The sequence below is a fragment of the Hydra vulgaris genome, chromosome 11, assembly GCF_038396675.1.
Source record: "Hydra vulgaris chromosome 11, alternate assembly HydraT2T_AEP".
NCBI lineage: Eukaryota > Metazoa > Cnidaria > Hydrozoa > Anthoathecata > Hydridae > Hydra > Hydra vulgaris.
In genome coordinates, this window is record NC_088930.1 from 23,795,304 (window position 1) to 23,810,952 (window position 15,649).

Below are 15,649 nucleotides of genomic sequence, written 5' to 3' on the forward strand. Positions count from 1 at the left end.
CATTTTGAAAGGTATTTTTGAATGGTCAAAAGAGCAACTTTGTCAACTAGATAAACGATAGATGATTAGTGTGGATTGTAACGGGTTACATTACACACTGATCATCTATCATTTATCTGATTGACATTTATGAACAATCAAACTACCCTGTATTAGAACTTATATTATCTACGCTAATAGCTCTGAGCACTGTTGTACTTCGATAAAGTATTACCAGTTGCAGTTAACACGGTATAGAAAAACTTGGCTCACAATTAATTTACAGAGTTGTTGGTTTGATAGATAATCTGCTTGATAGTTTTTCGTTTTCACTTTATTTATTTTTTTCTAAAAACAGTTTTATTCTTTTAAAACCAGTTACGCCATTTTGAATTTTCTGCAAAACTTTGCAATGTTGATAGCTTTCAATTTTTCTGATAAAATACTGATATCAAGTTATTAGGAATTCCGCTATTCGAAACACGAGATATTTGAAGAATTACAAATACTTATCAATAGAATCAAATAATAATAAAAATATAACTGCTGTGTAGAATGGAAAAAATTCTCTGAGTAAAGAAACTTTAGAAAAAAAGTCTTACCGCCAAGAAATTTATTTAGAAAAAATGAAATCGCTAATCAGTACCAATATTTTTTTTATAAGAAGTAATTATTTAATTAATAAAGTTTCATAATACGAAAGTTTAAAAATGAAAAATTACTTGTACTTAAAGTTTTTTGTTTGTTTGTTAATGTTTTAAAAAACTAAAGCTGTTTTTTGTTACCTATAATTTTTCTTTTCGTTGTTAAATTCAGCTTATAGGATATTTTGAAATCCAAATTTCTAACTTAAAGCAGTAAGCGTACACCTTTTGGTTTAAAAAGCCTAAATTTTTTATTTAATAATAATAATGCCAAAAACAATTATTATATCGTATTTTTGCGTGTAAAAGACTTTTACGAACATGCGCGCGTGAAGGTTACATCCTTGGCAAACTTATTGCTCATTCTTTAAATAAATTGTATTTTTGAATTTAAACATTTAATTCAAACATTAAATTGAATTGATATTCCTACGCGAGTCAGTCACAGTTTTTCTTTTTATATTTAATTAATTGTAATATCAGAGCATATTTTCTTTTTTTAGGTGCCCAAAGAAGTCCTTACGGTCTTATCACGGAGCACGGCGGAAGAGCGTTTAATAGGAAGTTTGCGCCTTCTTCCTAACCGATGTCGCAAAACTTGCCCAGTGGCGGGGTTTGAACCACGGATCTTACGTTTCTGAGGCAAGTGCGCTACCACTGCTCAAATATATATTCTTAAGTGACTTGTATCGCAATATGTCTTTAATAACTTTTGGTAAAATATTAAAAACGAAACAACCAGTATCGTTTTAATTAATAAAAATAGATTGATTCAGTATACTTCACTCTAAAAAAAAAAAGAAATTTCTAACTAGGATACCCTTAGTAATGTTTTAAGGTAGAAAATTATATTAAAAATAAAGATTTTCCATAGAATTTTCTACCTTCGAAGGTAGTAAATTATACCTTATTATAGTATATTACATATCCTACCTTAAGATAGAAAATTCTACCTTTTTCTTTTAGAGTGTATCTTCATTAACTATGTGTTGTAATATATTTATTAACTGTGTCGTATTGTATTTATTAATAAAAAACTAAATATTTCACCTCAAACTCTTAGTCAAAGAATTGAAATTAATTTGATTCGTTGAGATTATTATGTAGCTTTGAGACTAGCGATCTTTACCTAGATTTTTGGCTTAATTCAAATGCAAGTATATAATTTTAATTGAATCAATTCGACTTTGTTATGTTTGTGATAAGAAAATTTCCTCTCCGTTGTAGTTATCTTATGGAGTTAGAAAAAAACGTATTTTGCATTTTTGTGGTTGTGCAAATTTTATTTATTCTTATTTTAAATTTTAAGTATATAAATTGATAAAGACATTGATAAACATTTGAGAAAGAAAACTTTTTTTATCCAACTTAAAAATCACCAGTCTCGTGCTTTATCATAAATTAGACTGCAAAAGTTTACGATTTTTATAAAACAATTTCATTTCTATGCTTGAATAACCAATACTCATATACAGAAAAAAATAAGTCCATAATTTGTCCCCAAATTCATCTTCCGCCGGCTTTCGTTTTCTTTTCTCCTTTTACAACTTTTTGTTCCGTGAATAAGACGTGCTTGTTCACTGAAAAAAATTACTAAAATTATCAGTGAAATGAATAATAATAATAACAATAACAATTATTAGTACATGGAAATATATTCATAATATCTTTGTGTGTGAATAAACTAACAAAAAGATTCAGAGAGAATAAACTAACAAAAAGATTCAAATTAAAAAAAAATTACTGTAGGGAAAAGATAACCATTGTCAAATGTTGTGTTGCGAACAAAAAAAAATCTTTATTATTTATACTACAATAAATCTAAAATAACTTTATTCCTCATTGTAGATGAAAAAAATTGCAAACCATTTAGCATAGAAATAACTAACCACACTGCTAGAAATATTGACTACGTTAGCAATTATATACTTTAAATCTCTCCCGGTAAATAGATTTACGTAGTTGGCAACCGCAACATAAATCTTTTAAACAAAGTTTACTTTAATTTACATTTAAGATAAAAAAATTCGTAATATTCTAAGATAAGACATGCCAATAATACTATCTGGACGAGAAGTTGTTTAAAGTCAACTGTCTCAAACAGCCAAACAGACTACTACATATTGACTCAGACATCTAAACAAGTTTCAGAAGAGGTCAGGTTCAAGTTCCAAACAAAGCACCCGACATCGCTAATGGTTTTTTGTTTCATCAGGTGGTAAAAAAAATGACTCTAGTTTTTATCAAATCCTGAACACACATGTCAAGCACTGGATCAAGTCACTGTCACAACATGTCAAGCACTGGATCAAGTCACTGTCACAACATGTCAAGCACTGGATCAAGTCACTGTCACAACATGTCAAGCACTGGATCAAGTCACTGTCACAACTTGAAGAAGATACAATATTGGCTGAAATAAACATTCTGATTTCTGACCCAAGGACATCTGGCCCCCTAGCTTGTTAGACAAAAATCCACTCGACTAATCTATATGGGCATATGTTGAGTTATAGGCCTGTCCAAAAATCTATTAAAGTATTGAAGCTCTCAAAGCCTCCATCAAGAAGTGCTAGGGCCAAATGCCTACCAACTTCATGCTGAACACATGCAAGAGCTTCTGGTTCAGGCTTCATAATTGAGGCCGAAGGGTCCCATATCAAGTAAAATGTTGCCAAAACTTAAAAAAAGAATCAAATAAATTGGTTAATTATTGCTTGTTTTATTTCAAAATAATTAAAACTAGTCTGGAATGTAGTGCCACATACTGTCTAAATTAAAATTGTGATTTATACTCCTCTTGCTAATTGCTACATGGAGGCTGCATCCGCATACCCGTAGAAGACAAGTTTAGCCCATTAAAGAGCATTATAACCTGCTACAATGGATTATTATATAAGTGAGTTTAAAAAGAACAAAAAAATACTAAACAAAAGTTAAAAGTAATTCAGTTATAAAAAGATAGCATAGACAGTTAAATCTAGCAAAATCGTTAAATTGAGTTAAATCGAGACAGTTAAATTGAGTTAAATCGTGGTGGTTAAATTGAGTTAAATTAAGACAGTTAAATTGAGTTGAATCGAGACAGTTAAATTGAGTTAGCAAAGACATGTGGACAGACCAATCCTTTAAAGGACACAAATACTAAGAAATTTTTCTGAATAAAAAGTTTCAGAATATGTTTTTTCCACAGAAGATGGTTGGTATTCAAATTAACGGGTCCGCCATCTAACTTTTTTTTTTTCAACTAGTGCTTATTTCGTGAATGGTAACACTTAGCTCATGTCTGATTTGACAGATAATTAGTTTTATCCTTCCGCTGAACGAATATGGTTGTGTATACGCTTGAACAACGCTGGGAAATATTGCAACATTACTTTGAAAATCATGGTAATGTTGCAGAATGTGTGCGAAAATTGCGTACGGATTTTGGAAGAAGAGAAGCACCGTCAGTTCCGTATGTTCGTTATCTTGTGAAAAAAGTGAAAGAAACTGGCATCCTCATCGATAAACCAAAGCATGAAAAGCCAAAAACAGTGTGTATACCCGAGAATATTGCTGCTGTGGCAGAAAGTGTGCCTGAAGCGCCATCAACATCAATTCACCGTCGTTCTCAACAATTGAACATTTCGGAGACATCATTGAGACGAATTTTGCATAAAGACCTTGGTATGACGCCATACAAAGTCCAATTGGTTCAGGAGTTGAAGCCAACTGACCATCCAATGCGTTTTCGCTTCGCTAAGTGGGCCTGCGATCAACCTACAGAAGATGCCGATTTTGCCAAAAAAATCATCTTTTCAGATGAAGCTCATTTTGATCTTGGCGGGTATGTAAACAAGCAAAATTGTCGCATTTGAGGCACAGAAAACTCGCACGCATACATTGAAAAGCCGATGCACCCAAAACGAGTCACTGTTTGGTGCGGATTTTGGTCCAATCAGCTCTAGAAACCTGTTAGTAAAGAAAGATAAAATAATCAGCTCTAGAATCTTATTGCTAAAGAAAGATGAAACAATTCACTCTAGAACCTTATAGAAAATATTGAATGTAGCTCAAAAGCAATTTCAATTTTTTCATAAAAAAAAACTTTTCACAAAGATTGATTCACATGCTTTTGGTGTTGCACCATTAGCTTTATCATCTGGGAAGATCTATTGATCTTCTTCAGATGACAAATTGAGAAATCAAACTCATTGGCAATACAATCTTGAGTTAAATATCGGATTAGTTTGTTTCAATACAACCTCAAACAAAAAATATTGGATAAGTTTTCAACAAGGCTGCAAGCAACCACTAATTAAAGTTGGAAGTTACTGGAAGAGAAAAGATCAAGATTGTAGAGCAAGATAACGATTGACAGACAACTTAAAAGATTGCAAATTATATGAATCGGGAAAGCAAGATAAAGGAAGCGAATTCCAAAGAACTGGTGCACGAGGAAAAAAACTAGACGAATAAGAGTTTTTGGAGCACTTAGGAATAGTCACAGAAAAAGGATGAGACTTAATTGAATGACGAGTAACACGAGAATGAATTTTAGTAGATGGCACAAGAGACGCTAGCTCTTAAGAGCAGTGCCCATTATAGTATTTGTAGAAAAGAGAAAGAGAAGCAACATTATGACGATGTAATAACGGTTGGAGGTTGGCTGCTAGAGCAGGTCCAACTATGTTTACAATCCGTTTTTGCACCTTGTCTAAAAGAGAAAGGGCATCATTAGAAGATCTGCCCCAGATATGGCAACAGTATTCCATACAAGGCCGGATTTGAGATTTATAGATATAGAGATAGATATAGAGAATAGAATCCGGAGTAAGAAAGTGTCGAGCTCGATAAAGAGATTCAACCTTAGAAGATGCTAATTTTGCAACGGATTTGATATATGGTTTTCAAGAAAGATCGGAAGTAAGAGTTAATCCTAGAAGATGAAGGGTAGATGACTCATCGAGTACATTACTGTTCATATATATAGGAAGATCTAAATTAATGCAATAACGATTGGCTGAAAAAAATTGGGTTTTTATCTGAATTAAAGTTTGTTTCAATACAACCTCAAACATAAAATATTGGATTAGTTTGTTTCAATACAACTTCAAACAAAAAATATTGGATTAGTTTGTTTCAATACAACCTCAAACAAAAACAAAAAAGAAATTCATAAAGGATTACTTAATCTTTTTAAATTAGACAAAATCTGTTGAATTAGATGAAGTATCTTATCTTACCTTCATAATTAGATAAGTATCTCATCTCCTTACCTTACAAGCAACATGTTTTGGGTTAAGAATTGTGATAAATGTGAAAAATGAACAAATTTTGGGCCCTAATATATATCCAAGTTTAAAACTTTCAGAAACATGTTTGAGCAACTTAATTTTGTGTATAAACTGTAAATGTTTAATGTGATAGTGAAAAAGTTTAAGAAGCAATAGTTGAAAAAGCTGCTACAGAATCTCTCACCTACTGCAGGACATTTTGATCAAGACATGATATTGTCAGGGAAGATAGATAAGAGCTGATGGTAAGCTATCTCACTTTCAATAGAAATAATCCAAAACACTGGGTCAGCTCATTATGTTAGATTTTTATCAAAGTCTCTATATTATCTGTAAATGCAAATTCTTTGATGCTGATATTTAAACTATGGTTACTATTTGACATAATTAGAAAAGAAGATATAATATATTGAAGACCTCAGTTTGAGCACACTCAATAATTTTTTTTTTGAAGCTTTGCTATAAGTATTATTAGTGTGACACACTAAAAAGATTATTTGTATGATGCAAGTGATTTTTATCAGAAATAGTCATTACAGAAGTGACAGTCAGAACATTATTTCTGCAAAGACAGAGACAAAATCAGAGAGAAAGCATTTTTTATAAAGACTTGGTCACCTAAGTACTAACCAAAATTTAAAAAATCTTTTACTTAGTACCATCAAATAAGAACTTATATTAATTAATTTTTTATAAACGGAGCAAAATTTTAACAAGAAATGCTTGTTTAATCAACTTAATACAATAATTGTAGAATTAAAAACCTTAATCACTATGTATAATCACTAAAGTCATCTTTCATATATCAGAAACTCACCATATTGTCACAAATAATAAAACATAATTTACCTATGGGATCGTGCTTAAGAAATGTCAGTTTATCTTTTAAACGATTTCGTGTGGTTGTGTAAAAGTAGCCAGTACCTGCCATGCTTACTAAGCGCACCACAATTCTCCTACAAAAAATTTTTATATTATACAAATTAATATTTTTAAGATTTTTTAATGCTTTATTCTTTTAAATTCAATATGATTAAATATATAAATTTATATATTAATATTATAAATTTATATATCAATATATTATATATTTATATATTATATATATATTATATGATATTAATATTTTAATATAATATAACATTGAAAAATATTTAATATTTTTCAATGCTTTAACCATATTAAACAATTTCAAATAATAATCACTAATAATTACTCTTATATTTTTATCATCCATTTATTTCCTTTTGTAAACTCCAAGAATAACATTTCTGTACAAATTAACTAATTTTTAAGGTAGGGGAATAATATTATTAATCTTCTGCAATATAAGTTAAGCAATCATATTGATAACAATATAATTTAAATAAATATATCATACTTGATAACAGATAGTATCACTGTAACAAACAGTATCTATATAGAGTAGAAGAGAAAGGCATCCAAACAAAATAATTTTTCTCAAAAAGTAAACTTTGACAAGCAATTTAAGAAAAAAAGTTTATAATAAAAAATTTTATGATTATGAAAGAAAATTTTATCAAAAACTCAATAAACCCAAAAAAAAATTAACTTATTATGCTATTATTAATTATTAACAATAATTAACTTTAATTGCTAAAAACTTAATGATACATTTAAACTATATAAATTTTTAACGTTAGTTAATTCTAACAAAATTTTAGAGATGAAATTTTGTCCAAGTAATTAGTTTTTTTGACTTTTCAATATTGAGCTATTAGCTTTTATAACCTCTGATTTGGCATTGATTTACGAAATTCTTTGATGCATTTGGATCAAGTTTAGTGTAAGCTTCTTGGAGCATGATCTATAGCTCTCTTCATTTACAACATCCTATGCTACACTTTTGATTCAAAATAACCCACAGGTGTTCAATAGGATTGAGATCTTTCAATTTGTCATTCATGTAACTTAATCTGCTTCTGAATAACTTTTTTGCTTTCCTGACATATGCTTAGGGTGGTTGAATGTTAAAAAATAAAATATTTTCTACAAATTTTCAGTTGAGGCCAAAAGACTTTTATTGAGAATGTTGGCGTAAACCTCAGAAAACCTCATAATCCTATCAATAAACTCCAGTTTTCCTGTTTGGTTTCAAGCTATCGATCCCCAGACTATAACACTGCCTCCCTCCAATGCAACTGAGTTTTCTAATGCAACTTTGCCTTTTTTTCTCCATACTCTTTGAGCTCCATTGGACTTTACAAGATTAAACTTTGACTTGTAAGTACACTAAACTTTTTTCTACAATGATAATGACAATTTTTATTTTTTTAGCAAATGCAAGTCTTTGGTTTTAATAGGCTATTGAAAGGAATGGTTTCTTGAACATGTATTTGTAATAGCTTTACAGTTTATTTACAGTTTAAATATAGTTTTTTTCGAAAAAGAAGAAAAATGAACTCAAACAAATATTACGGAAATATTATGGTTAATGTTTATAATCATTTAAACAATCATTAATTATAAAAAAAAATATTAATGAACTTTCATTAATAACATAAAAGCTGATTAATTAGAGTTTCATTTTTTTGAAAGGTGGTTAATTAGAGTTTCATATTTTTTGAAAGGTGATACTGACATCCAAAAGATGTTGACAGTATTTTAACAAAAGAAACAACATTTATTTTTGGCAATTTTATATTCATTTTGTATTACTAAATATTGCTAAACTCTATTATTCATCTTTATGATTGATGGAAAAGGTGTGAATTACTGAAAGATAGAAAATCAATCAACAAGTTTGTATATACTAGCTCCATTTATTTAGCATTAAAATGCACAAAAAAATCTCCCAGGACCTCATCAACAAACATTGCTTCTTTGAGATGGTTTAGATGGCTTTATTGTAATTTATGATAAATGAATGAGAAGTAATTATATCAAACTTTACACGCTCAGTAACTCATTTCTACCTGTTGTTTGAAATTCATTGAGTGTTCATTTTCATTACTATCATCACTTTTATATAAATTATTCTGAATAATCATTTTTTGTCAAATACTGTTGAAAGTTTTTCAAACAAACAACTGTTGCAAACCATGCAAACTTTTAATTCTATAATGCAGACAATTATTTCAATGATTTCATTGTTAAACATTTCAAGGCCAATCAACATTAATTTCATATTTTAGTGTACTGTACACATGGAAACGTGAAATTTTGTCTGTACAATATACCAAATCATCACCATTGTGATGTTTTGGTATATTGTACATTTACATTTTACAAGTTCTAAAATATCTTTGCTGATTTAATGCTGTCTAACCACATTGAGGTATGCTAGAATGCCTATTTTGTTAAATAACAACTTTGCCTTTTAAATTTTAATTTTAGAAACTCAAAACAATTTCTCTGTTTTTGTGATAAACCAAGATTTTAGGGTCAATGTCAAAATTCAAAGTTACTGCAAAATTCAAAGTTATCTGTTAGAAACTAGCATGAAAATGAAAGTTTTTCTATCATTCAGCAAGAAATTGTAGATTGTTAGCTTTGATTCAAATCTCTTTTAGTAATTCTGTTAATTGGTGCAGCAGTTTAAAGAGACCCAGAACAGTTGCAAGTTATGCTTTTTTTTCAACTTGCTTTATCTTTCTCTTTCCGAGTAAAGGCTTTTTAGAGGTTTGCTTAAATGAGCCTTTAAAGGGAAAGTTTAAGTTCAAACAGAGTTCAGTTGAGTATTGATCTTATTGAATCCATCATAATTTTTTTTCTCCACATCATATTGCATTATCTTCTGATTCTTCATTTGATGCTAATTTATGTCAACAATGTGGACAGAGCTTTTCACCTATTAATTTGATTGTACTGCATAAGAACTTTGCTGTATCCAAGTTAATTTTACAAAGACTGTCTATAAAATAAAATGAATGCATTTAATATCTTTAAAAACGTTAACAAAGCCATCTAAAGTTATCTAGTATTCAACTCTGCAATTTAATTCAACAGAGGTTAGCTAAAAATAAGATTTATATAAAGCAAAAATAAAACTTGACAACAATTAATCTTATTATTGGAATCCTCAACACTTTCAAAAAGCAGATTTGATAAATAAAAGTTGAGATTGCTATAAATACCTTTTTTAGTTGTGCTTGGGTATTAATTGGATTATGGGTATTAAATGGATTGCAGCATTGTGTTAATTTAGTTGCACTTCAAATAGAAATACTTGAAATAAAAAAATTTATAATAGAAACAAAATGTTTTAATTTCAGATTGATTATTATTAGACCAGTTATCAACATTGATATTTCTTTCATATTTAGGAATATCTTTTAAAGATTAAATTCCAAGCAATGGTGGATATATTATTAGATGACATTCACTTTCTAGCTCAACTCCAACAGAGCACTGTTGACTGATTGAATTTCAAAATGAAACTCAAAAGTTCTATTTCTAAACTTGCAACATGCTGCAACATTTATTGACAAAACTATATTCAGACTTTAACACATTAATATACTTAATTCAATATTAAGATAGCTTAACATTTTTTTTTTTTGCATGAAAATTTTTTTTTGAACCCATGAGAGTTAGATAACAATGACAATTCTCAGTAATGAAAAAAAAATTTGTTTTTACCATTTTAAAATCAAAAAGGGACCAAAAGTTTGAATTTGATTATATCACTTCATCTTTAGATAAAGCACCCTTAAAAATGGTCAGGTACCAAATTTTACCTTTTTATTTTCTTCACCTGAGAACTTCAATTATTCATTAAAAGATACTACTATAATGGCAGACAGTAAAAAATAGATATTTTAGGCTGAATTTCAGAGCGCCATAACTTTTAAACTGTTTGTACTAACGAGCTCAAATTTTACATTTTTTCATGTACCATTGATAAGTACCACTGATTAAAACTTAAAGATATTTCTAAGAAAGTAAGAAAATGTTTTGTCTTTTACTTTGTTGTAGAAAATGGAAGTTAATATATATCGGCATATTTTTCTAGGTTTGTCTCTGGTGGTAAGAAATCATTTATATCATGTATGAATAATATAAAATCCAAGAACACTTATTTGAATGACTCTTGTTTTTACTTGACAACGGTTATGTAGCATAAGAAGTATGTTATGTAGAATGGTTATGTAGCACCCAGAGAAATTTCAGATATTTTTTTTGACTTTTTAATGAGTTGGACCACATATTTTTTTTAATATTGAGTTGGACCACATTTATTTTTTAATATCGAGTTGGACTACATTTATCAACAACTTCAACAAGTCAATTTTACATTGATTCAACTCACTTCTTTTAGTATCTGGATCACTTTGTTGAATCTGGATCAACTTGCTAGATTAAAATTTGATTCATTAGTCCAACAATTTTTTTTCAGGGTTAGGGTTTTTCAGAATAATAACAGCATGTTTACACATTTTTTAGTGAATTCAAATCTTCTGTCTCAATGGGTTATTGAAAGGAATGTTTTTTGTGTGGAACTTTTTACTTTCTCAATTGTTATTTTCTGCACTATCTTGACAACATGTTGATTTTGAATGTGGTTCTTAGCTTCTGATCTTAAATGATTTTTTAAATGTCCAAACATTTTGGACTTTTAACAAAGTTGCTGATGGTTTCTAAGGATAATTATGAACCTTCAGCAACTTTCTGAATACACATAACTAAAAACTAATTTTTTTTCTTAAAGTAACTTAATTTACTTGTGAAAAGTGACCTGAAATTTATTTTTCACAAGAAAATTTTTTGTTTGGATACTTATCTCTCTGACTGTATACTGAACTAAAAAGTATGAACACCGATACAAAACGTAGTAAACATTTAAATATTATACATCTATAAGAAATAGCAGAAAAATACATAAACACAAAATATTGTTTTTGAGAAAAATATTACAATAGTTTTATTTAAAAACATATTTTTAAACAACTTACTTTGCCTTTGCAACTGCCACTAAAAATAAAAAACAAAAAAATATTTAAAAAAATACGAAATACATTTTAAAATTTATAAAATACATAATAAAGATGAATAATAAAAATACTTTTATTTATTGTTCCATTAATTTATTATTTCTTGGCTAAACTAAAATATAAATGGATTCAATTAATTTAAAATAAATACAAATGTTTAAAAACTACACCAATAACAAATCATGATCATTATCATGATCATCATTAAGATCATTACTATTTATTAAAACAAAGATAATGCAATTAACAGTAAAATATCCAGTAATAAATAACTAACTATTGTTAAAAATACAACACACTTCATGAAAAATTTAATAGAAAAATAATAAACAAAACATAATATAAACATAAAAATATTTTTCCTTTTGAAACTCAATTGTCAATTAAGGTAAGCTAACTTGATGTGGTTTTGCAAAAATATTTAGTATTCTGAAACTTCAAAACCTATAAAAGCAAAACAATAAAAAAATTATATACACACACACACAGATATATATATATACATATATATATATATATATATATATATATATATATATATATATATATATATATATATATATATATATATATATATATATATATATATATATATATACATACACATATATCACCTCCTTAATGTGTTTTATATGATAAAAAAAAAACTGGTTTTAAAAAATTGTTGAATTAAAAATACTTTTAGGGGTCCCCCAAAACCTTTGAACATATAACAAGTTCCTAAAATTATCCAAAAAAAAAATTCTTCAAAAGTATTTAATGTTGGGTCTCAAATAAAGCATAATCATATTGAAATTTCAAAAATGATAACAATATTATAAAAAACTCCATTGGAAAAATATTGTAAAAAAAACTTATTAAGATGCACTTTTTTCTCTTTTAGTTAATAAACTTTATTTTTAATGCTTTTAAGTCTAGCATATTTGTTTTTATATAATATAGTAATCATTTTGAAAATTTTTATATATTTTGCTTCATTTGAGACCCAGCACAACACACTTTTGAAGATTTTTTGAAAATTTTAGGAACTTGTTATGTCTTGGGGGAAATATCCCCTAAAAATATTTTTAATTCAAAAATTTTTTAACCGGTGTTATTTTATCATAAAGAATACATTAAATGGGTGGCAACATACTTTTCAAAAATGTTGTTTTTTGAGACATCTATATATATATATATATATATATATATATATATATATATATATATATATATATATATATATATATATATATATATATATATATATATAAATATATATAAATATATATACATATATACATATATATATATATATATAAATATATATATATATATATATATATATATATATATATATATATTTATATATATATATATTAGGGTGGGTCAAATTTTTTTTTTTTTTTATGAAACATGAAAATAAAGTTGCATTTTGTTGTCTCTATAAATGATATGTAAAAGAAATTAACTTTAAAGAAAAAACTTTAACTTGAATTTTACTATATTAGGTCAAAATGATGCTATTTTACAACAGTTGTATAATTGCAGGATAAAAGCATTAAGATTTAGGTTTTTTGATGATTCATGTTAATAATATTTTATTAATAGTATACAGAACTTTGCAAAAGTTTAGAGCACCCTACGAAATATAAGACAAAAAGCTGTTAGTGTTGTTTGTTGACTTCCGATAACATGATCCTGTACTTCATTATAAGATATATACTTGTATATATAACATTTAAATTACGTTGTTTGTTTTTTTATTTTAGTTTAATTAGTTAAAATTGAAAATAAAAATGGCTACTGTTAAAACAAGAAGTGAAACTGGACATGCTATACTTGGACAACCTAGACCATTCCAAACAAATCAACTGCCAACTTCTGCTGATGTTTTCAAAGCATATGACTATTTATTAAAAAATAACAATTGCGCAAGTGTTACTGAAAGAGCAACAGTCATAGCTAATGAAATTAAAGCACTGTACAACAAAGCAAGTATTCCTACCATTGCAGTCAGCAGCTTAGTTATTCGCATAAAGAGACTAATTAACAAAGTACATGAGCTTGGTAAGTACTCTGATCGCAAGAAGTCCTCTGCAACATTTAAATCAAGTTTACAGGTGTTAGATCAATTATTCGATATTTGTCTGTGTAAGTGTTTTAATAAAGGTGTTCGAGAAAGGTCAGCTTGTTCATGTCCACTGCCAAAAAAAATTCCAACACTTGAATGGGAGTTCTGGATAGATCAAAAAACGGTACAGAAGATGGTAATAGGAAAAGTAGACAAAGAAGAAACAATTAAGCTGCAGAAGAGAGAAAAAAGAGGAAGTAAAACATGCAATTTACCGATTACAGATAAGAAAATGAAGTTTGATAAAGAAATTGATCCAAATGAAACATATTGCAATGATAATGAACAGTCAAAGCCAGATGAAGAATTTTTGCCAATTGAGATGTCAGATGGTAAAGTGATGTCAAATTATGAAGTGATGTCAAGTGATAATGAGATGTCAAGTGATGAAGAGATGAAGGTTTACAACACTAAACAATATCCTGAGTTGTGTAAGGCCATGGATAGGTGTAAAATCAGTAACAGGGATGCTTGCCTAATAGCAAATGCTGTACTAAAAGATTTAGATCTTATAACACCAGAGAATGCTATTGATCCAGCAAAACTTCGTCGTCAGAGAAATATGTGGAGGAAAAAAGAAGTTAAGAAGCATGCTGCTGAAGTCCAAAAAATACTTTGCATTGGATTTGATGGAAAGCAGGATATCACTTCCGTTAAAACAAGTGGTGTCCAACGAAATTTCAAAGAAGAACATTATGTGATAGTGTCATTTCCGCAAAACAAATGTCAATCATGTCATGCCACAAAGTAGTAAAGCTGTTGATATTGCACAAGAGATATTATTGAGCATCAACAACATCAAATCATCAGACACTTTAGCAGCAGTTGTTTGTGATGGTTCTGTGAATAATACAGGTCAACATAATGGAGTAATCAGAAAATTAGAAGAAGGTCTTGGGAGAACATTGCAATGGTTGGTCTGCTTGTTACATGCAAATGAACTACCTTTTAGAAAATATTTCTCTGTTGTGGATGGTGGACGTTCAACAGGTCCAGCTACTTCAACAGGTAAAATAGACATTCCACTTGATTTTGATCCAAAAGATTTAGATATTGTGAACTTTAAACATATACCTGGTAAAGTTGAGGATGTAAGTGTTGATGTCAAGAAAGATTTAAGCTCTGATCAGATATACCTTCTAAAAGCTTGCTTAGCTGTTCAGCAGGGATACGCTGCTTGTGATCAAATATTGTTTCTCCAGACTGATATGCCAGGAAATCTGAACCATGCAAGGTGGCTAACAAAGGACAATCGTATTTTACGTTTGTATATGTCTAAGGAAAATCCTTCAAAACCATTGCAAAGAATTACAAGATTCATCGTAAATGTTTATGCGCCATCGTGGTTCAACATAAAGCGTCATTCTTCCTGCCTTGACGGAGCAAGAAACTTCTTTTATCTTATGAAGCAGTGCTATGAACTAGGGAAAGAAGAGTGGAAAATTCTTGAACCAGTGTTGCAAAACAACTGCTATTTTGCTCATCCTGAGAACATTCTTATTGGAGGAGTTACAGATGAAAATGTATCAATTCGTCAGTTTTCGTGTGACAAAATAATTGACGCACGAGCTACATCACAAAGTAGCAAGATACGTGTCTTTGATAAATCAAGCATCAAGCTTGATCCGGAAGCTTCATCATTCATAAAAATGATTGACTGGTCTGTTGCTATTGCAACAC

The 15,649-nt window shown here is 28.7% G+C and overlaps 2 protein-coding genes across 2 annotated transcripts in view; one reads left to right on the plus strand and one right to left on the minus strand.

The window, feature by feature from the left end:
- The first annotated feature begins 3,952 nt into the window (after positions 1-3,952).
- LOC136086936 (uncharacterized) lies at positions 3,953-4,483 on the plus strand. Its single transcript, XM_065809437.1, has one exon. The coding sequence runs from the start codon at positions 3,953-3,955 to the stop codon at positions 4,481-4,483; it is 531 nt and encodes a 176-aa protein (XP_065665509.1).
- Positions 4,484-12,094: 7,611 nt separating this feature from the next.
- The window catches only part of LOC100203523 (N(6)-adenine-specific methyltransferase METTL4), a 43,968-nt gene continuing 40,413 nt past the window's right edge, over positions 12,095-15,649 (minus strand). The window contains exon 10 of the mRNA XM_065810512.1: positions 12,095-12,300. Coding sequence (XP_065666584.1) covers positions 12,250-12,300 — 51 coding nt within the window. The 3' untranslated portion in view covers positions 12,095-12,249. The remainder of the gene's footprint in view (positions 12,301-15,649) is intronic.